A 22,930-nucleotide genomic window follows, 5' to 3' on the forward strand; every position below is an offset into this window, starting at 1 on the left:
TTGTGGGATTGAGTCTTGGTTTGTGATAGTGGCTGGTGCTAGGGATGGCATGACAAACAAGGAAAGATATGAGTGATGGCCAGTGGCCCACAAGCTCATCAAGAACAGCCACCAGAGACTCGAGGCCAACCTGAAATGGATTAAAGAGGGGAATTCTTTAGAGGTTCAGGTGACCTTGTTATGGGAAAACTCAAGATGGATTCTTTGGCAGTGCACACCTGGAATGGCAGCCTTTGAAGGTGGAAGCAGGAAGGTGTCAGGAGTTTGAGGCTAATCTAGGGCTGCACAGTGAGTCTTGAGGCAGCCTGGGCTGCTAGAAACCCTGTCTCAAAAATTAAAAGAACATAGAGTCTGTGAGGAGTAAGCATGATCTGGGAGCGGGGAAGAGCTGAACTCCAGATGGTGCTGTCGGCAAAGGGGGTGGGGCCTCAGCTCAGGCTCTTCTCAAGGCATGCTGGGTGCTGCGCTACCCTTGCCCTCTGAGATGCTCCACAGCCTGCACTCACACTGCCTGCTGCCTCTCTCCATCCTCCTGTATTCTGTCCCTGGAGCCCATTTCAATGTCTTCCTGCAGCTGCCCAACTTCATTTGTGACTGCTCATCACCTATACTCTAGATCTCATGGCCCTTGACGCTCCTCAGAGCAGATTCTGCCTGTTTGTCCGTAGCATTTCCATATGGTCACTAGCAGAACCCATGCCAATGACAATGGCAGCAGAAAATAGGCCCCAGTGACATGTAACATGGGCCCTTTTTCATGGGCCTTTCCTACTTTTGATTCTTGCCCCCAGATATGATATTGATGAATACTTTGCTTTTCAGAATTGGTGAGTTCTCACTGTCTCTCGAATCACACTAAACTACTTTCTGCAAAGAACTCTGGTTTTTTGAGATAAGGTCTCACCATTATCTCAAAGCTGTCCCTCAACTCACTTCATAACCAAGACTGGGATTACTAGTATGTGCCACCAACCTTCAATCCCACCCCCACACCCAAACAGGGGCTCAATATATAGCCCTGGCTGTCCTGGAACTCTATATGTAGGCCAAGCTGGCCTCGATATCACAGAGATGCCTTCTGAGTGCTGACTGACAATGTGAAAAACATTCTTGTTGCATAAATCATGCCACTGGAGAGAGTTGCCTGGGACCTTGTAGGACAGTCCGCACTTTCTGGAAACCTTGCCCTTCTTCCTCACACACACACACACACACACACACACACACACACACACAGTCTCCAAGCTTCCCCAGCAGGGTCCTCTCTGTTCCAGTGTTGCTCTGATCCTCAGGTCTTCCTGTCTTAACAAAAAGAATGTTTTTAAGCCCTCCCAAAAAAGAATGGCTGTTGCTTCTTCACAAACATCCTCCTCCCACCTGCGGTTAAAGCAGTGTTACTACGTGCTTGTCAGTGGTGCTGGAGATGACATGAATGCCTTTTGGTTTTCTTCACAGAATTGCAGGACACACTTTCTCTCTGGAGGTGTGTCCTTACCCTTCTGCAGAGCGAGGAACAAACTGTCAGAGAGGCAGCCACAGAAATCGTGACAACAGCCATGTCACAAGGAAACACTTGCCAGTCAACAGGTACCTTGTTCTTGACCTTATCTCTTACTTTATTGCTCTAGGACCAGGATTGGCAAACTTACTTGTAAGATGTCATATAGTAAATATTTTAAGTTTTGCCTAACTATTCAGCCTCTTCCTCAACATTATCATTGTAACGAGAAACCTGCTGGAACCCTAGGCAAATGAGCACAGTTATATTCCAATAAAATGAACAAAAGCAGGGCACTTCCCAAATTTGATCTGCCAGCTATATTCTGCAGACTCTACTTAGAACCTCCTAGAGAAAGTTGTTTCCAAATGTGGAAATTTAATATACAGTATCCTTTCTTGGCTGCAGTTCTCTGTTTTAAACAAGGCCAAATCTTATTATCTGTATAGTTACAGAAGCCAGGAGTCACCGGTCCGTCATTTTGTTCCTACATGCGTTTTCATATGTGTAAGTTAAGTTTTGCCTTTCTGAGCCTTTCTTCCTTATTTGGTAAGGACATTAGCCCAAGAGACAGAAGTAAGGCAGAAAGAAAGAGGTCTGGGTGGGCAGTGCTAACCTCACTCACTATATAGCCATGATAGCCCTGGCCTGGAGTCATCTCAGTGTTACAGAAGCAAAGGGAACTCCTCTTGAGGGTTGGACATGGGCTGCTGGCTGTAAGAGATGGGAAGCAAGTTAGGATGGAAGCAAGGTCGCATCCTTCTGACTGAGCTACCGTCTGGGACAGTGACTGTTGATGGATGTAGAATGCTTCAGCCTGGGCTGCAGGAAGATTGCTGGGCCAGTCATCCTGATGAGAAGCATGAGTGTCATTCCGAGGCAGAGAGTCACAGCTGAACAGGAAAGGACAGAGCCATCCAGTATCTGTAACTGTATCCCCACGGCAAGGGCTGTTCTCTGAAGCACTGTGCTGGCCTGTACTCGGGAGGGTTCCTGAAGTATTCAAGCTTCTGGAGAAGTGAGATCTCTGCTATACTGTGTGTCCTTTCCTTTGCATGTAGGGAAGGAGCTAGTTTTTGCACAGTCTTGTATTATGCCACTCCAAGGCAGTTTAGCCAGGACCAACTTGGCCTTTCAGTGAAGCACCGAGAGGAGCTACAGTGGTGTACAGCAGTGCTCTGCGCACCAGTGCTGACCTGCAGACCACTTCCATGTGAATGAGCCCTCCCTGTGGCTTCACTTCTTTCCCATGAAGCTTGTCTTTCTTCTTATTAACATTTAGTAGTCTGTGTGTGTGCACATGGCAGGGGTGAGTGGGGTGCACAGAAGATAACTTGGAGGAGTCGGTTCTCCTTACACTGTGCGTCCTGGGGATCAAAACCAGGTCATGAGGATTGGTAGCCCTCTCACCATCTCACAGTTTCTCCCAGGAGGGTGCGTGCGGTGTACAGCGAGGACACAGCATATTTGGAGGTTTACTAGCCAGTGTTCTCCTGGGACCTGCTCTGCCTGAGAGCAAACAAGAATTTCACAGTGAATTCAGATAGCGGGTTTTCTCTTACCTTTAAATTTGTAGTCTTTGCTCTCCTTTTTTTTTCTTTCAGTTTTCCAAGTTCATTTATAATATAAACATATTATCACATTCTTCTAGCCTGAATTCATAAGAAAGAGAGATCCTAATTTTATATATTGATCCTTCCTGCATCTTAAACTCCTGTATAAGTCCCCTTAAGGAAGCCTACTTACCAAATTTTGTGTTGCTCATCTTGATCAATAAAAAAAATTTAAAAGCTGAGTATAGTGGCTCATGCACTTGGGAGGCAGAGGCAAGATTGCTGACAGTCACAGCTGTTCTGCTTACATGGTGAGTGCCAAATCAGCTATGGCTAGAGAGAGAGAGTATTTGGAAATAGAATATATGTATGTGTGTGGTTTATATATATATGATATGTGCATATATATGTGTGTATATATATACATATATGTATATATTATTGGACAATTTAAGATCAGAGAAAAAGGTATACCACAATGAATTATCATCTGTACAGTAAAGTTGATACTAGATTTCTTAGATTTGTTAGCTGTTCTATGCTTTTATAAGAGAATATCCCTCTTAGGAGATAGATAACTATTAGGTAGCCAAGACACAACTCTTGGAGCTAACTAATACCCTGGATGTTCAGAAGAGAAGCTTATGTATGCAAATGTAAGAGGACTGCCAGACTTGCATCCTTCCTGAAAATATTTTGAAATAAAATGTGTTTTAGACAATCACAATCTAGTTTTACAACTGAAAAAATCCAGTATAATAAATACTGATAGGTCATTTGATTGATTTATGGGGCTGGAGAGATGACTCGGCAATTAAGAGCACCTGCTGCTACTGTCGAAGACCCAAGTTCAACTCCCAGCACCCATGTGGTGGCTCACAGCCATCTATAACTTCAGTTCCAGGGTATCTGACTCCCTAGTCTGACCTCTGTAGACATGCACTTGGTGCTCATGCATACATGCAGACAAAACACTCATAACACATAAAAAATATCCCCCCAAAAATGTCTGGGATATGGGTGCAGCTCAGGTAGTAGAGAGCTTATCTAGCATATATGAAACCCCGGGTTTGTTCCCCAGTACCACAGAAAATAGCAGTGGTTACCCTTGTCATTGTGAGTGCAGGCAGGAGGATCAGAAGTTGAGGGCCATTCTCAATCACTTATCAAGTTTGAAGCCAACCTGGAATATATGTGGGGGGGAGAGAAGGATGACTGGAGTTGGGCTCAGTTGGCTAGAATGCTCACCTAGCTTGTGCAGTGTCCTGGGTTCCATCGCCACCATGAACCAGATATATGGTAGTGCATGCTTATAGTCCCAGCACTTGGGAGATGGAGGCAGGAGGATCAGAAGTTCAAGGTCATTTTTGGCCAGCCTGAGTTACCAAAATCTGAGTGGAGGAAATGAATGAATTCAGTTCCTATGATGGCTTTTTCCCTTAAATTAAATTACAGTGCCTTGTCACATCCCTCCTTAAAACTTTTGAATGAATACTGTATACAAAAGAGTCAAATTCATATAATTCAAAGATCTTAGCAACATCACATCCTATGTGGTGTGTCACTACGTGATGGTCCTCATTCAGACCAAGGAGCACCCTTATATTTTGTCCCTTCTGCCTGGTTCATAACATGTAGAGCCACTAAACGGCTTGATTTTTTTCTTCTTCTCTGTTTTGGATTGTTTGAGACATGGTCTCATGATTCCCAGGCTGGCCCTGACCTTTCCTGCCTCCACCTCCCAAGTATTTGTAAACACTGGTGTATGCCAACTCAGGTTGATTTTCTTAAGCTTTAATTAATTTAGTTAGCTGTTCCCAGTCAATTACCCCTACCGAACCTTGTATTTCATAAAAATACAAATCAGCACCTATAATGCCACAATAAAATAAAGTGATTAAGTGATGTGACTACATAAGGCCTTCTTCGAGGAGTGAGAATTATTATAGAGAGCCATGGCAACACATGTCTATAATCCTAGCATTCGTGAGATAGAGGCAAGAGGATCAGGAGTTCAAAGCCAGCCTCAGCTATATAGGAAGTTCAAAGTTGGCATAGGCTACAAAAGACTTTGTTTCAAAAACAGAACAGGAGGGCCTGGAAATATAGCTCAGCAGTTAAGAGTACATACTGCTCTTAAAGAAGACATGATGACTTCAGTTTCAAGCACCGCTATTGGGTACCTTACATCTCTGGTGGATCTGATGCCTTCTGCTCTCCATAGACACACACACACATACACACACAATTTTTAAAAAAAGCAGAACAAGGGGCTGTAGATGCAGATCAGTCAATAGAATGCTTGCATAGTATGCATAAGGCCCAGGGTTTGCTCACTAACACCATATAAACCAGGCATGGTGGCATACACTGAAATCCCAGCACTCAGGAGGTAGAGGCAAGAGGATCAGAAGTTTAAGTTCATCCTGTTACATAGGAAGTTCAAGGCCAACCTGGGTTTGAGACCCTGTCTATATATGGTAATAAAGTTATTTCTCACTTTTCCTCTAAGGAAAGAAAGAAACCAGGAGCCACCCATGCCTCTCGCTAGTAAATGTGGGCTGGTGCAGGCAGAAGAGCTTTTCTCACAGCACCCATGGCATGCATCCTTACTGCTGGGTCTCAGGATGATCTTGAGAAGGCAGCTATCCAACGGAAGAGACATGTGATATACCAACGGCAGCAGAACATTAGACACAGAAGGAAACACTGAGCCCAAACCTGGAGCTGAAGGGGTCTGGGAAGGTTGGAGTTGCAAATGGACATCCCTAGGCAGAGCCAGACTGAGGAGGGACAGGAGAGGAGCAGGGACTAGTCTAGAAAGGGCAGGAATGACTTTGAGTAGTAGGGTGGCAGTCGGCTGTGGGTTATTTTCAACAGGAAAGTGCAGTTACAGGCACATGTGGAAGTGTCTGAGACGGATCAGGACTGTAGGTGAATGAGGGGACTCAGCCCAGACAGTTCTCACAAAATGCCCTTGGTGGTGATGGGAGAATAGAAAAAGATTGATTTGTGAGATCTGGGGAGTTCAAAAGAATTGGGGGTTGCTGCTTGTGGGAAGTGGAGAGAAAGAAAACATGGGATGAATTCAAGGTTTCAAGGCATCCAAGGGAGATTCCTGCCTGTGCCTCTGGTACTGATACAGAGCGAGTCTGAACTACCACGAACCTCAAAACACTCAGAAGCCACAAGGCATGGTGATAGGGGACAAAGTATTCTTTAGCTGTAGAAACAGGAGAGCAGGGTGGGACCTTTACATTCATTGGGAACAATGTTCCACAGCACAGTTCAACTATTGGAAGCCCTGCTACTTCTTCACAGGGCTGACCACTGGTACACTTGACATGGCCTAGAACTTATAGAAGGGACAAGCATTAAAGCTACTTTCTCGCACCACAGCGCCTTCTGATGTCTTTCATACAGTGGGCTTATGTGTAGATTTGTAGTAAGACTTGGTTATGAGGGACTGGAGAGATGGCTCGGAGGTTAAGAACACTGGCTGTTCATCCAGAGGTCCTGAATTCAATTCCCAGCAACCACATGGTGGCTCACAACCATCTGTACTGAGATCTGGTGCCCTCTCCTGGTGTGCAAGAAGAACATTGCATACATAGTAAATAAATAAATCTTGAAAACAATTGATTAATGATTCTGAAAGACCAAAAGGAAATAACAGCATGCTGGTAGAGATGGCTTAGTGGTTAAGAGCACTGACTCTTCCAGAGGACCTAGGTTCAATTACCAGAACCCATATATCAGCTCAAAACCATCTGTAACTTCAGTTTCAGGTACTCCAACACCCTCTTCTGGCCTCTACAGGGTGCACAGACATACATGCAGGCCAAACACCCATACATGTTTAAAGGTGGGGATGGGGGGGCAAGAGAGTGGGAGAGTGCACACAAGAGAAAGCACACAGAACCCTGTGCTCAAATAGTCCTCCTGGGGACGGTAATGGTATCTTCACCTTTTGCCTGCTGGTTTCTGCTGTTGTGCGTCACTCTATCACAGTTGCCAGCAGCAGTGCCTGGAGCTCCTTAAGGCTCACAGGTATAAACTTAAGGGAGGTCCTGTAGCCTCCACCTTCCCCTCTGTGTCAGGCCTGCATGGGACTTAAGAATAGAAGGATGAGCTGGGTAATGGTAGTGCAGACCTTTAGTCCCAGCAGGGGCAGGTGGATCTCTGTGAGCTCAAGGACAACTAGCACTATACAGAGAAACCTTGTCTTGTAAAACAAACACAAAGAGGAATGAAGTTTACAGTTAGAGGAGTCTCTATGGCAGGGTACCAGGTCCTACCCTTCTGCTGACTTGATTAGGACTTGAAATGCATGGGAAAAAAGCTCTAGTTCACTGGCAGGAGATACATAGAGCCGACTTTGCAGGTCCCCACCATAGCAGCCTACTTACCTGTTTTGTGTTCTGTACTGGGCTTTTGAACATGGGATTCCATATGGGAATAAACACCTGGACAATACTTAAGCTTAAAATACAAGTTTGTGTGGTTATGCAGTTAGGAAATGGCATTCTGGATGAGAACAAGGATTCCTAAAAGCTGGAGAGGCTATGGGTCAGGAGCAAACAAGGGCTGGCCTCCTGAGCCCTTCTCTGCTGCACTGGTTCACTGTTTACCCTCTCAGTGTTAGCCAAGCTTTGATCCTGGTTGGGATGGGCTTTCTCTATACCCACATGTGAGATTTTGAAGAAAAAGTTAATTCTGATGACCAGCAGTCTGTTTGCCTTGATAAAGGATAAGAAAGAAAAAAAGCTATTTAACAAGGGATCAGGTATTTGAGCTCAAGAAGGCCAACTTCTAAGTAGAAATTTACTTAGAAGAAAAACAGAAAAGATTTAAGAAGGAGCCAGGTATGGAGACTCATGCCTTTAATACTAGTGCTCAGGAGGCAGCAGGCCAGCCTGACATACAAAGCAAGTTCTAGCCAGTGGTGACGCACACCTTTAATCCCAGCATTTAGGAGACAGAGACAGACAGATCTCTGTGAGTTTGATGCCAGCCTAATCTACAGAGCAAGTTATAGGACAGCCAGCGTTACACACAGAGAAATCCTGTCTCAGAGGAGAGGACAAAGAATATGTAAACAGACAGATGTAACAACCTTTATCTCTACCTCTTGGAGCTCTGGTCCTGGTCTAACCCTCCTTATCCACCAAGAATCACATAAAAATCCTACGACCTCTGTCATTGTGTCATCCCAAATAACCCTAGCTCCTTTTCTTCTGTCATTTCCTTTTCCTACACGCTGTGGGTTGCTCTGTCCAGGATTAGAGATTGTTTGTTTGCTTGAGATCTCCTATAGCCCAGACTGGCCTCCAATTATAAAAGCTAACCTTGAATTCTTGATCCCCGCTTCTCCTTCCTGAGCGCTGGGCTTCTAGATGTGCACCAGTTTCAGCTATTGTCTTCTGTGAGTGCTCAGTTTTCACTGATGGCTTGATCTTCCACCCAGTCAATCCTTAGTTGCTATGGAGACTGAGAATGGCACTCTAAAACCAGCAACTGAGCCATGCATCCCTAGTGGAAGCAGCTAGCGGCTCCCATTCAGTACTGACGCATGCAAGCTGTAGCAGCCCCTACTTCACTCACTGTCTGCAGTTGCCAGCCATGTCCTGGGCCCTTTCCGCCTACCTCTGAGTCCTGGGCCTCAGACTGTGGAGCAGAGAACTAGCCTGGGATGATAGAGGCCATGGACACAGGCTAACTGGGAGACCCTGAAGGAGCCTCCTGCACATGACATAAAACTAGAATCATAGTGAGCCTTGGCAGAGAAACAGAAGAATGAATGGAAGCATAAGTGAGATACAGAAACTATGAGAAGTAAATGTTTTGCTTTGTTTTTTTTTCTTTTTATTAATTAAAAATTTCCACCTCCCCCATCTTCCCATTTCCCTCCCACTCCCCTACTCCCACTCCCCCTCGCTCTCCAGTCCTAAGAGAAGTCAGGGTGCCCTGCCCTGTGGAAAGTCCAAGGCCCTCCCTCCTCCATCCAGGTCTAGGAAGGTGAGCATCCAAACAGATTAGGCTCCCAAAAAGCCAATACACGCAGTAGAATCCAAATCTGGTGTCGTTATCATTGGCTTCTCAGTCCGCCCTCATTGTCAGCCACATTCAGAGAGTCCGATTTGATCACATGCTTGTTCAGCCCCATTCCAGCTGGCCTTGGTGAGCTCCCATTAGATCAGTCCCACCATCTCTGAGGGTGGACGCACCCCTCACGGTCCTGACTTCCTTGCTTATGTTCTCCCTCCTTCTGCTCTTCATCTGAGCCTTGGGAGCTCAGTCCAGTGCTCCAGTGTGGGTCTCTGTCTCTATCTCTGTACCTCACCAGATGAAGAAGTAAATGTTTGAAACAGGAACATAGGCAGGTGACCTTGTATAGATCAAGTCCAGACAGCCCTGTAGCCCTGGGCAACAAAGGAAGGGAAAACCCACACTTGTTCAACTCCTCCCAAAATGTTCTTCTCCCATCACCACCCTAACACACACATAACATATGTGCACCACTGTCACCCACATAAAGCCAGTGAGCCAACATAAACTATGGACACTCCTCATATGTTCCAACCCTTGAGCAATCAGGGAAGAAGGCCTGAGTGAAGAGATACAGTACTAGGTCACTGTGACATTTTACAGTGGGTCCATGGTGAGATAGCTCAGTCAGCAGGGCCTCTGGCCTCTGGAGATTTATGCTGAGTCACAGGTGGCTGCACCTCCAGAACCTTTGAAGGCTGCACACTAGTTGGCCTCTGTTTGTGTCCTTCCTGCCAACACACAGGCATTTTGCAGGGTTGGGCCCAAAAGAGGTCTCCAAGCATCTCTTCCCTCCTCCCTCTGCCTTCCCTTAGGTTCTTCCTACTCTGCTCAGGTGCACTGTTTCTAAAACCCTTACAAGTTTAGTCCCGTGTGTGATCCATCAGTCTTTTTCAGGGAGAGACCAGGGGCTGGAAAGGCAGCTCATAGGTTAAGAGCACATTTTACCCAAAGAGGATCTAAATTTGGTTCCCAGCATCCAAGCCAGGAGACTCACCACCATCTATATTCCAGTTTATGGGAAATCCAATACACCTGGCCTCCATCCTGCACGTGTGAAGCAAGAAACGCTTAGGTCAACCATGACCACCATTCAGCAAGCACTTGCAAAGCCCGAATCCTCAGACTTACTTCATATGCTGTTCTCGCCCCGCCTTCTCCCCTACACTTCTTCAGATCCATTAGCCTGAGCTTTGGGCTTCCTCCTCTCCCACACTGTCCACGGTGCTCATGATGAGAGGGCCATCCATGCTGCTGCTCCCTTACCCACTTCCCTACCTGGACTTCCATATTCTAAGACCCAAACCCCCTAAGCAATACCAAAAGCCCTCCTGCCCCCATCTCTCTCTTGCCTCTCTCTCCTGTTCTAGTCGCCACAGCTCTGCACAGGCTGCTCGTCCTGAACTGGACTTCCCTCCTTCCTGCACCTGCCTACCCATTGATCTCATTCCTGCCTCAGCCTCAGCATCAACTCCACAGCGGGCTGGCTACCAGGCCGCCCAGATTGTGCTGTGCACTTCACCCCGCCACCCTCATTCTCTGCAGTCTGTAGTTCTTGGTATTTTGACTCCCTCCAGCAGAACAACACTTCCCAAAGAGTAGTGCTTTTTTTTAATGAAGCTATTTTTTTAATATTTATTTATTATGTATATAATATTCTGTCTGTGTGTATGCCTAAAGGCCAGAAGAGGGCACCAGACCTCATTACAGATGGTTGTGAACCACCATGTGGTTGCTGGGAATTGAACTTAGGACCTTTGGAAGAGCAGGCAATACTCTTAACCGCTGAGCCATCTCTCCAGCCCGAGTAGTGCTTTTTTTTATGTTTTATTTTGTGTGTGTGTGTGTGCATATGTCTGTGTGTGTGTGTACACAAGCATGCCATAGCATACATGGTGGAGGTCAGAGAACCTTGCAGGAATCCTTTTTTTTTTTCTACCTGGGATCAAACTCAAGTCATCAAGCATGGCAGCAGGTACTTTACCCATAAAGCAATCTTATTGGTCCTGATTCTTTGTTGTTGTTTTTCCCTTCTTTGATTTTTAGAATCTGGCATCCACTAAAAATCACTGTATAATCAGTTAAATAAATGAATGAATTTATTCTAAAGCCTTTGGATTCTAAGTTGTTAAAAAAAATTCTTCTATGGGACTCTGTGAGTTTGAGATCAGCCTGATCTGCACAGTGACTTCTAGAACAGGCTATGTAGAGAAAACCTGTCTCAAGAAAGAAAAAGAAAAGAGAAAAAAGTTGTCTTGAAGTAGGAGAGCCCAGTTCTAACAGATTCTGTAAGCGACATTAGGCCCTACTGCTTCCTGAAAACACTAACTAGTTGAGCATCTGTTCCATCCAGGCCGATGACAGATTCACTTGTTCTCGCCCTCTTCATCCCCTCCTTTCTCAAGCAGGATGGATTTTTAAGATTTATTTATGAGGATGGAGAGATGACCCAGGGCTTAAGTGCTCTTCCAGAGGACCAGGGTTCAGTTCCCAGCACCTACACTGTAACTCCATTCCAGGATCCACACACCCTCTGCAGGCTTCTAAGAGTGCTACATACACACTGTGTACAGATATACACACAGGCAAAAACCCATATAGATAAGAATAAAATTTTAAAGTAAATATTTATTTATAAGTAGATAAATAATATCCTTGACAAAAACACCCAGTGCATTTAAACACTGCGGCCTCTCTTCAGCACCAGGATGGAAGTTCTTGAGTAAAAGTTTAATTTATGACCACACATCCTGGGAAGGCCCAGCTTAGGGACTAAGGGCACACATATCCTCCTAGAGGGACTGCAGTGGCAGCTGCTGTGATTGAAGGACATTTCCCTCAAGTCCCTCTTCCTGAGCCATCTCTACCTCTGAATGTCTTGCAGCACTGGGAGAGCATTTATGCTTGTCTCATTCAAAAGCCAAGCAGAAGTTTTGAATGGTAAAGTAGTGTGTCCAGAGCCCTGTGACCATGACAGCTAGAGTCAGACTTGAAACCAGGACTCTGTGGTGACTAAAGCTTTGCCCTTTCAAACCCTCTTCTGAGGCAGGGGGAGGGATCCAAACCAGACTACAGGTCTAGGAAGTAGAAGCCGAGAGCTCAGGGGACGTTAGAGGTTTTCTAAATGACCGTGGTTGGTTTATTTTCTTTGTTTCCGCTGTTTTAAGATATTTCTCTTGTAATCCAGACTGGCTTCAAGTTCTCTGTATAGCCCAGGATGGCCTTGAACTCCTGATTCTCTTCCCTCCGCCTCCAGAATGCTGGGATTTTAGATGTGTGCCACCGTGTCCAAATACCATTATCATGTGTGATAGAAGACACTAAAGGTATATGCTTAGAAAGTAGATTGAGGACCTAGAGCTGAGACAAAAGGGAGAATTAGCGTGCGAGAGATGAGAGAAGGTCTTTAACCAAAGACTGATGTGTCCTTGTCCTCCATGTCTCTCCTAGAGGGAGGGAGTCACACAGGGATGGAAGGTTTTAGCTGTGATCTACAGATAAGGGATCTAAAATCAAAGAGAGGTAAATGATGCCTTATCACACTGTTAGACCTTATGGAGCCCAGGGAAGCACTTCACTCTACCTCCCAGACACCTCCATTCTCGTGGAAAAAGGGAAAGAAATGTAGGTGTGACCTCTGAGGCCAGTGCAGACTCCTAGCACAAGTGAGCTGAGATGCAGAGAAGAAAATGCTGCCTGCAAGAGAGTTTGGTGGAACTCCAGCAGCACTGGTGGAAGAAGAGTGTTCTGTGAAGCCAGCATCTCCCTTCGTATAGCCCCACCCCAAGGCCAGCTCTGACCTGCTCCATTGCCATCAGGGTGTTCCTTTCTGTTGTCAGAGGGCTCTTCTTGTGGGAGACACAAGAAGGTAGGAATTACAATTTGCCAGGGAAGGAATGCTCTCTGTGTTCTCATTCATTTCTTCAAGTCACAGACATCTGGTCAAGGTGGGCTGGAGGCTCCACCACTTCCCAGAATCACCTGTAGAAGACTGTCACAGTGGAGCTCCAGTGACTACATATCACACTGCCTGTCCCATCTGTCCCTGTTCTCAGGGAGCCTGGGCCCCTGACGCATACTTGTGTTCAGCCAGTGCGTCACCAGCAGCTGGTTCCCATGCTATACAAAACAGGTACAAACTAACACTCACGTCTTTTACCTGGGAACAGGTTGCAGGTGCCTGTGAGTACTCTGGCTGAGCCTTGTTGCTGAGGTGATAGGATTGTTTCCATGGCCTCCCAATGACTAAGCCCCAGAGAGATGACAACAAGCTCCTTTCGAGGAAATGAGGGCCGTTTTTGCATTATTTTGCCTCCACTCACATGTTCCTTAGATCCAGTCTCATTGACCCTGAGGTGACTGACCTCTGTGGGTGGCGATAAGCCCACAGTCTAGGGCTTAAGCCATCTGATGCTGACGCGGCTGGTAGGGTCTCACTGTCCCAGTTAGCAAAGGGTATCTGTGCTTGGTGGTCGCTTCTTGTGGCTCATCCCTCCTTGTCTGGCTTCCTGTCTATGTGGGAACCTTCACTTGCCATGTTAGGGCGACAGAGGATGCAGCATTTTTGTGTTCACTGGGGCAAGCTTCTGCTCCATGTATGTGTGTGTTCACTCATTTGCAGACACAGGAGCATCTACACTTATTTTTCACAGTCTTTCGTAAGCATGGGACTTCCTTGACTAGGCTAGACTGGCTGGAGTGAGCCCCAGGGATTCATCTCTCCCAAGCCCCCAGTGCCAGGATCATAGCTGTGTGCTATGCTCAGCTTTTTCACGTAAGTTCTGGGGATCAAACTGGAGATTCTCATGTTTGTGTAGGAAGCACTTACTGACTATGCCATCTCCCAAGCCTTTTCTCTGTGAACCTCAGCCGAGTGAGGGAATAATGGTGAAGGAGATAGGCTTTGGTCTCATTCACTCCTGGTTTGGCTAGGTGAGTAAGGAGCCTGCTGGTGAGCAGCTTTTCCCCGATTTCTCCTCAATGCCTGAACATTCCACGGAGCAGATACATGTCCTTGGCCCCCTGCATTGGTTCAGCCCCAGATATCTTCTCCCAATACTAACTACCATACAGCTGTCCAGTCTGTGCTGTTGTAACACGATATAGCCTGAGGGTTGGCAAGGCAGGAACTAAGCCCAAGCGTGGACCCTGCATAGGCCATATTGAAGCCCTTGCTCTAGCATCCTACCATTATCTAAGTGAGAGTAAAGAGTGCTGTCTGTGCTCTGGAAAACCCTCATCCTACCCATAAACTCCTCCAGATCCTCTTCTCAGATGTCCTACTTAGAGCAGGCTAACCTGGACTTTCTTGTTTCTTATTCCCTTTTTTGACTGAGAATCCACGTGACGAGAGCTCTTCAAAGCAGAACAGAATGGAAAGTGGCTGTAGCTGTGATTGCTTGGGGAGGAAGCATGGACCCATGCTGGGAGTACGTGTCTGCATTTGGGCAGTACCGTTTTGTAAAGAGCACAGGACAGCAGTTTGGATGTGTCTTTATGTATGGTCACTGGAGAGGATAGGTGTCCAGGGGCTGGGCTTTAGCCAGCTCTCTGAGGCAGCTAGTGTTCTGCGTGTCTAAAAGGGAGAGATATCTTGAGTGAGTGTACTGATGGAGCTTACCAAAGTGAATTACTAAGCTGGGTTTGGTGGCACATGTTTAATCCCAGCACCTGGGAAGCAGAGGCAGGCAGATCTCTGAATTCCAGGCCAGCTAGAGCTACGTGGTGAGAATCAAAAGCCTGACCTTCTCTTCTCTCTGCTCCTCTCTTCCTCTTTGATCTTGCCTGCCTCCCATATCTCCAGCAGAGGTAGTGACAGCACGAGTAGAGCCAATGAGCCATGTCGAAATGGACTGCAGTTTCAAGCATGAAACCACTGGTGTTTTAATAGGTGTGAATCTGGTGTCTGCAACACAGACCGAGTCAGAGAATTCTTTCCCTAACGCAGATGACCCAGCAGGCTGCTGTGGTGGTTCTGTCATCAAGGGACCCACACCTTCTTTCCTACTGCTGCAGTGTCAATATGCGCTGCCCCTCTTGTGGTCCAAGGTGGGAGGTCCAGCCCCACTTGCATGTGCACAGTCTGGTGACTAGGGAGGAAGGGCGGGCCATTGTAGGAGTTACGTCACCCCCGCCCCACATCAGTGGACCTGCTCGCACTCTACAGGTCTCAGCCAGAGGCCCAAGGTTGTCAGACTGAGCTCACTGCCCACATGCTCAGCTAAAATGTCTGTTTCTCCCTGTGATGGGGAGGTGAGCTTAGAAGACAGATGCACACTTCTCACGTGCCACCCCTTGTTCTTACAGAGGTCTGGTGCTGAGGAGAGATGGTTGCATATAGACTAGCAGCTGGGGACTCGGACATGCATGCTACTGAGCCCCTAGCCTTGGCTACCGGGAGCCATTCATAGACAGCAGATTTTACCTCACCTGTATCCATGTTGTCTTTTCTCTTAGTAACTCACACAGCCAAGCTTACGAGAAAGGGAAATAATTAAGAATTTTGACTGGAAAATTATCAGTATCTTTATAAATGTGAATATGGTTCCACTTCTGAGGCCCCTCCATCACCCAAAATGTAAAGGCTTGGTTAGAAGACAAGCACACAAGCCTTGCGGTTACATCACCATGTAGTTAGAATTGACTATAAAGAGAATGAATTAGGTGATGGCACTTAGTAGTCTAAAGAATAGAGATGTGGGAGTAACATGGCAGAGTCATACTTTGGAAAGACCCAAGAAGGGGTAAATTAGAGTCCTAGTTTCTTATAGATTCCTATTGCCTGTACCCACTTCATGCCTGTGTGAGTACTGCCCTGGGCTATGCTGGGTCAGCCTGCATAAGTAAGTGTTTTGGGGTCTTAAGGCCCATCCAGCTCCTTGGACCTCCTTTTCCATATGGCCTTTCAGACCTCAGTACTCTGTCTTCTTTGGTCACTCCAGTCTTCAATTCTGGTGTTTCTCATCTACTCACCCACAGCAAAAGCTTTTTAAGGACAGAGGCTTCCAGCACCAGGAAGTTAGCTGGCACATTGGCACATAAGATGGCTACATATGGCTACTCACGCCCTGGCTTCTGCAGTGCTCTGGTTTTGGAGAGGAAGATAAGTCTGGAGTCAAGGTGGTCAGGTTTCCTGCCTAGCCTCCCAGTAAATCCAGTGGCCCCTTGTGAGCCAGAATGAGCCTTGAAGGCAGGGTTGGCCAGGCTTCCCAGGTACTCAGCCCTGTCATATCAGAGAGTGAAGCTCCCTGGTGTTACAAGCCTTGCCACCAGGTCCTGATGCTGTAGTTCCTTTGGCCGCTCGAGCCTGTGGAGTGGTGGGGGCCTGTTTGATAGTCCACACTCTATTTTTATCCTTTGAAAATGTAGTTCTAAAGTCCACACTTGAAATCATTGACTCTACACCCAGAGGGCTCAGGAGGTTGTCACATGCAGTGTCACACTGCACCAGCACCTTAGTCCGTCTCTTCCCTCTCTCTCCTCCAGGAGTTAAGAGTAAGTGATAGATCCAAACATGAGTAACTTCTGGGCAAAAATTTGACTTGACTATGAGAAATTGGCAGGGATATTTTTCTGGTGACTTCCCAACACACAGTGAGAGGACAGAACCCTCAGAAGCAGAATTCTCTTTCTGAGAAGATGTCCCTCCTTCTCTATATATCCACTTAGCCATCCCCATCTCCCCTCAGACTGTGCAGCATGGCCCTGAAGGGAGCACAGGCTTTCACTGGCCACCCTGTGCTCTATGTGGGGATTATGTTCACACTAGTGTGAAACTCTGTCCACAGGAAGTCTCCCAACAGGCCAGCCTGCCTACATTCTACACCCACCCTTGTCTCTTGTCCTCTCTCTTCCCATACCCTGCTTGCCCACCCTGGCTACCAACCTAGAGCAGATCTAGGAATCGCCTGACCTTCCTACCCGGGCTACGAGCAGTGCTGGCCTTTTTTTTTAACAGACCTGTCCATAAATCTTAGTTGTTTTTCATCTTTGAAAAAGCCGCTTCTATCAGCAAGTCATTACTCACATGTGAGGGGTAGGGAAAAGTTCACTAGTTTCAGACTTCAAGTTCTTTTCACTCCATTTCACAACATCCATTCCCCAGAAACCACAGACTTTTTTTTAAGTAACTACCCAGTAGGCAAGATGCCCAATGACACAGCCTGCTAGATTCAAGGCCAGCCACCTGGGGAGAAAAGGAGTGGTCACAGGATTTGCCTCAGATGGGGCTGTCTCTCTCACCATGGAAAACAGGGAATTAAACTCCCACTATTAGTGTTTCACAGTGGTGGACCTGATGGGCGGGAGATTTGAGGAGACAAGAATGATATTTATAATGCAAGGCATGCTTAGAATAAATACATGGCAGATGTAGCTCACTAGAGTTTGTCTCAATCAGCAGGAGCAAAGGTGAAGGGAGGGTGAATAGGGAGCAGGCAGGAAGGAGAAGGAAGCTGGGAGAGGAGGTGCCAAACCAGGACTGCTCTTCATGGGTTTGTTTGTTTGGGGTTGTTTTTTTTTTTTTGTTTGTTTGTTTTTTGTTTTCTTGGACAAGGTCTCTCTTTGTAATCCCGGCTGGTCTGGAACTTCTGGTGTAAATCCCTACTGGTTGGGATCTCAAACCCAGCTGCCTCTGGGATTAAAGTTGTGTGCACCATGGCCAACCACTCTTTCTGTCTTTTGAGGGGGTGGTACCCGTGTGTGTATGTGCCTATGGGAGCAGAGGTTGACACTGGGTATCTTCCTCAGTCATGCTCCACCTTGTTTTTTGAGACAGGGTACCTCACTGAAACTGGAGCTCCCCCATTCAGCTAGACTGGCTCGCCAGGAAGCCTCTTGTCTGCCTCCCAGCTCCAGGATTACAGGCAGATGCTACTGCACCCAGCGTTCTATATGGGTGCCAGGAATTCAAACTCTGTACTCAGGCTTACGTGGCAACACTGCACAAACTGAGCCATGTCCCCAGAGCCCACATGCTGCCTTTCCAACCTCAGATAACACTCTAGCATTCTCCACCAGAAGGCGAGGACAGCAATGTGAAGGTTCTTTTCATGCAGTAGAAAGAATGTGGCAAGACCCTAAAAAGATGCTCCTGGTTCAATGTAGTGGAGAATGCCTGTAATTCCAGCCCTTGTCAAGTAGAGATAAGAGGATGAGTTTTGCTACATAGGGAATTCAAAGTCAGCCTTGGCTACATCAGACCCTGTCTCAAAAACAATGGGGTAGTGATCTTGGAAAATAAATGTTTATCAGATTTGCTGTGCCTTTAAAAAAATATTTTTGAGAGAAAGAATGTGTGTGTATGGTGTGTGTGATGTACTCACGTGTGTGCATGCACGAGCACATGAGTAAATACATATGGAGGCAGATCCCTTGGAGCTGGATTACAGGCAGCTATGAGCAGCCTGATGCAAGTTCCGGGAACCAAACTGAAGTCCTATGCTCGAGCAGTATGAGCTCTTAACCATTGAGCCATCTCTCCAGCCCTTTAAAGTAACTGCTATTACACTGGATAAGAGAATTTGGACTTTAGGAAAATAATGGAAAGAATGACAATAACGATTGTCCCCCTACCGGTTGGGGGCTTTTATTGTTCTTATCGAGGATCAAATATGGGTTCTCATGCATTCTTAACAAGGGCTCCACCACTGAGCTCTACTCCAGGATTCTTTTTACTAAGGTCTTAAACTTAGTTTTCACTCACTGTAGACCAAGCAGGCCTTAAACTTGCAATCGATCCCTCTGCCTCAGCTTCCTGAACAACTTGAATTACAGGCATGGACCATCAGGTACAGCATTTTTTTTTAAAGGCAAAATCTATTTAATAGAGTATTTAGTAGTCCTGATATCTGCATGTAATTGGCAAACCAAATGATGATTGACTATGAGGGAGTCAGGGCCGAGTGGCAGCTCTCTGTCAGGAGGAACCCACACCTCCTCTGTCTTGGCCTCACTCTTCTGGCATGTAGCATCCCTGGACCAGTATGGCTGCACATGAGAAGAAAGAACGTAAGAGAGCATGGTTTTTCCCCTTGTGGGGGTTCTCCCGGAGTTCTGTGGTAACACTTACTTTATCAGCTACCACTTAATAACATGGTCATACTTTTTTTAAATGACTTATTTATTTTTATTTTATGTGCATTGATATTTTGCCTGCATGTATGTCTGCGTGAGAATGTCAGATGCCCTGGACTGGAGTTAGAGACAGTTGTGAACTGCCATATGGTTGCTGGGAATTGAACTCAAATCCTCTGGAAGAGCAGCTAGTGCTCTTAACTGCTGAGCCATTACTCCAGTCCCACATAATCATACTTAACTGCAAAGTGTACAAATAAATGTCCTGGGCACATTACCTAGACTTAATTTTTCTAAAGGGAACACATGTACCTTTCGGTCATTTTGATAAAGAGATGCCCCTTAAATAACACAGTCTCTGGAAACAAAGGGATGCCTAGAACTATTCCAGGCAAATAGAAACAGAAAGAAGAGATTATGTTTCAGATGGTAGACATAAGATGGTGATTGCAGTATGACTTCATAGATCACAGAGCGATGTGTTGCCCTTTACAATGCTTATAGAAAGTAAGTAAGGCTGGAGAGATGGCGCAGTGCTCAAGACCCTTGGCTGTTCTTCAGAAGACCTGGGTTCAATTCTCAACACCTACATCCAGGAGGTCCTAATTCCACCTTCTGCGGAAATTGCAAGCGCACTGGAAGCTTGAATAAAGATAAGAAATGGAGAGTGTGGCTTAGTGGTAGAGTGTTTGCCCTGAGCTCATTCTCCAGCACCTAACGTGAGTGAACAAGAACTTAAATGTAGTTGAATACCATCAGATAGTTAAGAAAACCTGCTAAATATATTATTCCAAGAACGAAACAAAAATTAGGGGCTGGGAGATGGCTCAGTGAATAGAGTGTGACACACAAACATGAGGACCTGAGTTCACATCCCTGGAACCCAGAGAGCTGGACATAGAGGCAAGGTAGCACATGCTCCTGTGGTGAGATGCCAAGCCGAGACAAGAGACTCCCCAGAAGTTCATGGGCTGTAAAAAAGAAGGGGCCAAGCCTGCTTGTTTGGGTTTCTGTCCCGCCTGGTACCCCACAGCCGGCAAGCCCCAAAGAAATAACCCAGAGATCTCTGTAAGTTATAAAGCTGATTGGCCCATTAGCTCTAACCTCTCACTGGCTAACTCTCACATCTTGATTAACCCATTTTCTGATTTCTATTAGCCATGTGGCACAGTACCTTTCTTCAGTGGGGCAGATCACATCATGCTGCTTCAGTGGTCTGGGCAGGAGTGGGAGGAATCAACTTCCTCCTTCCCAGAGTTCTCCTGTTCTCATTACATCATTTCTCCTTCCTGTCTGGTTTTCCTACCTATACTTTCTGCCTGGCCAATCAGCGTTTTATTTAAAACATGATTGACAGAATACAGACCATTCTCCCGCACCAATGGGCCAGCTAAGCTGCCATCCACAGTGGCAGGCAGCAAGGCAAAAGCACTATGGAAGACAAGGACCAGCCCCCAAGACATGTGCTGTGGCATGCGAGTAGATACACAAAATTAAAGATTCCTTTGACCCCAAATAGATGAAAACACTATTGATATTGAAATAGGTGAGCAGACACAGTATAGGGAACCTATGCCAGTTCTTGGGATTCTTAGCGTGAAAGATTGCCTGAGCCCCAGGAGTTTAAAGCCAATCTGGGCAAGATGGTAGAACCACATCTCAAACAATGAGGTTTAAATATATGGAGCTCTTCTTAGAGGAAACACATGTAATATATCAAACAGTTGTTACACAAAATATACAAAGATGTCATCTTTAAAAAGTTAATAAATGAAAATGATAGAAAAAGAGATTCATTAAGAGAGTGGGTAGATGGTTCAGTCAATAATGCGTTTGCTATGTAAGCATGAGAGCCTGAATTCAGATCCCCAGAACTCAGGTAAAAAGACAGGCATAGCAGTACCCACCTGTAATCCCAGCCCTGAAGAGGTGGAGGTAGGTGGATCCCAGGACCTGTTAGAGGAGGCCACTAGTTAGTTCCTGGCTCCTCAGCCCCAAAATAATCACAAAGAAACCATATTATTTGAATCACTGCTTGGCCCATTAGCTCTAGCTTTTTATTGGCTAACTCTTACGTATGAATTTAACCCATCTCCATTAATCTGTGTATTGCCACGTGGCAGTGGCTTACCAGCAAAGTTTCTGGCATGTCTGACTCTGGGCACTGCTCCTTGGAATCTCTCTGGCTCTGCCCTTCTTTCTACCAGCATTCAGTTTAGTTTTCCCTGCCTACCTAAGTTCTGCCCTGCTATAGGTCCAAAACAGTTTCTTTATTCATTAATGGCAATCACAGCACACAAAGGGGACTCCCACATCAAGGGCCTTTCTGGCCAATTGGTGAGCTCCTGGTTCACTGAGAGATGAGAGATTCTGCCTCAAAAACTAAGGTGGGTCTGCCAGGATGTCAGCAGGTAAAGGCACTTGCCACTAAGCTTAACTGCCTGAGTTTAATCCCTGGGACACACATTGTAGAAGGAGGGAATTCACTCCTATAAGTTGTCCTTGGACCTCCACACATTCACCATGGCATGCACATGTCTACACGTATGCGTGCACACACACACACTCGCATACACGTCACATTATTAAAAGGGTGGAAAGCGATTGAGAAAGACATCTGACATCAACCTCTGACCTTTACACATACATACATCCTCTAAAGGAGAGAGATAGTCAGTAAAGTGAATCTCCTTGTAGAAGAACTAGATATGAGCAATACAAATGATAAAAACTTCTCATCCAACTAGAGCAACAGTGCCCTGCTACTTCCCCATGTGTCATTGGCACAACATGAAAAGATTGTGTTCTCCCAGATTGCTACAGTTGTGCAGGAGCAAGCCACAGCCAGACCCATGTGAACTGAAGATGGGCATATTTCTTAGAGGCCATGTAATAGTATTTCTGGGAATTTACATTGTATAAATCAACTGAGCCGGGACTCAAACGTTTAGGAATTTGTCTATAGAAATAAAGAGATATCTGCATACATGTGTAAGTACATATCTGTGAGTTTATGCCCTTTAATATTGTTTAGATAAAACAACCCAAGTGTACACCAAAGAATTAAATAAATTTAATTCCTTCATCCATGGCAGAAGGTAAACATGATGGAGTAGATGCATATGAATTAGCATGCAAAGGCACCATGAGATAGTGCAGCTTGGGGAAAGGAGCAAACATGCTGAGCATTGTGGTGCATGCCTGTAATCCTTACCCTCAGCAGGAGAATGGTCACACATTCAAGGATGGCCTGGGCTAAATAACAAGTCTCAAATAAAGAAGGAATAGGAGCCAGTGAGGTGGCTTAGTGGGTAAAGGCATTTGCCAACAAACCTGACAAGCTGAATTTGATCCTGGGACCCAAATGGTAGAAGGACAGAACGGATTCCCACACGTTCCCTCCAACTTTTACACACATGCATATGGGACATATACACACCTATACACACATATCCACATATGCTCACAAAATAAATAAAATACAATTCTTTTTTTTTTAATTAAAGAAAAGTAAGCTGGGCCCAGTACTTGGGAGGCAGGTGGGTCTCTGTGAGTTCGAGGCCAGCCTGGTCAACAGAGCAAGTTCCTGGACAGCCAGGATTTGTACATCTAGGAAGCTATATTATACATTTCAGTCCCCTCTAACTGCAGGGACTTAGCAAGGAGTATGTGAACACACATATAGTTAAGGTGTGCATTCAGTCTGCAGTCAGCACAGGGTTAAATAGTTATAGCTAATTGTGATGTGTAATCTTGC

General features: G+C 46.0%; 1 protein-coding gene across 7 annotated transcripts in view; it reads left to right on the top strand.

Annotated features, from left to right (window-relative positions):
- Positions 1-22,930, top strand: part of Thada (THADA armadillo repeat containing) — a 301,348-nt gene that overhangs the window by 260,614 nt on the left and 17,804 nt on the right. For all 7 annotated transcript variants that reach the window (XM_038318638.1, XM_038318640.1, XM_038318639.1 and 4 more), the window contains one exon: positions 1,456-1,587. In XM_038318638.1, the coding sequence (XP_038174566.1) occupies positions 1,456-1,587 (132 nt within the window). The remainder of the gene's footprint in view (positions 1-1,455; positions 1,588-22,930) is intronic.

The sequence above is a fragment of the Arvicola amphibius genome, chromosome 2, assembly GCF_903992535.2.
Source record: "Arvicola amphibius chromosome 2, mArvAmp1.2, whole genome shotgun sequence".
NCBI classification, from domain to species: Eukaryota; Metazoa; Chordata; class Mammalia; order Rodentia; family Cricetidae; genus Arvicola; species Arvicola amphibius.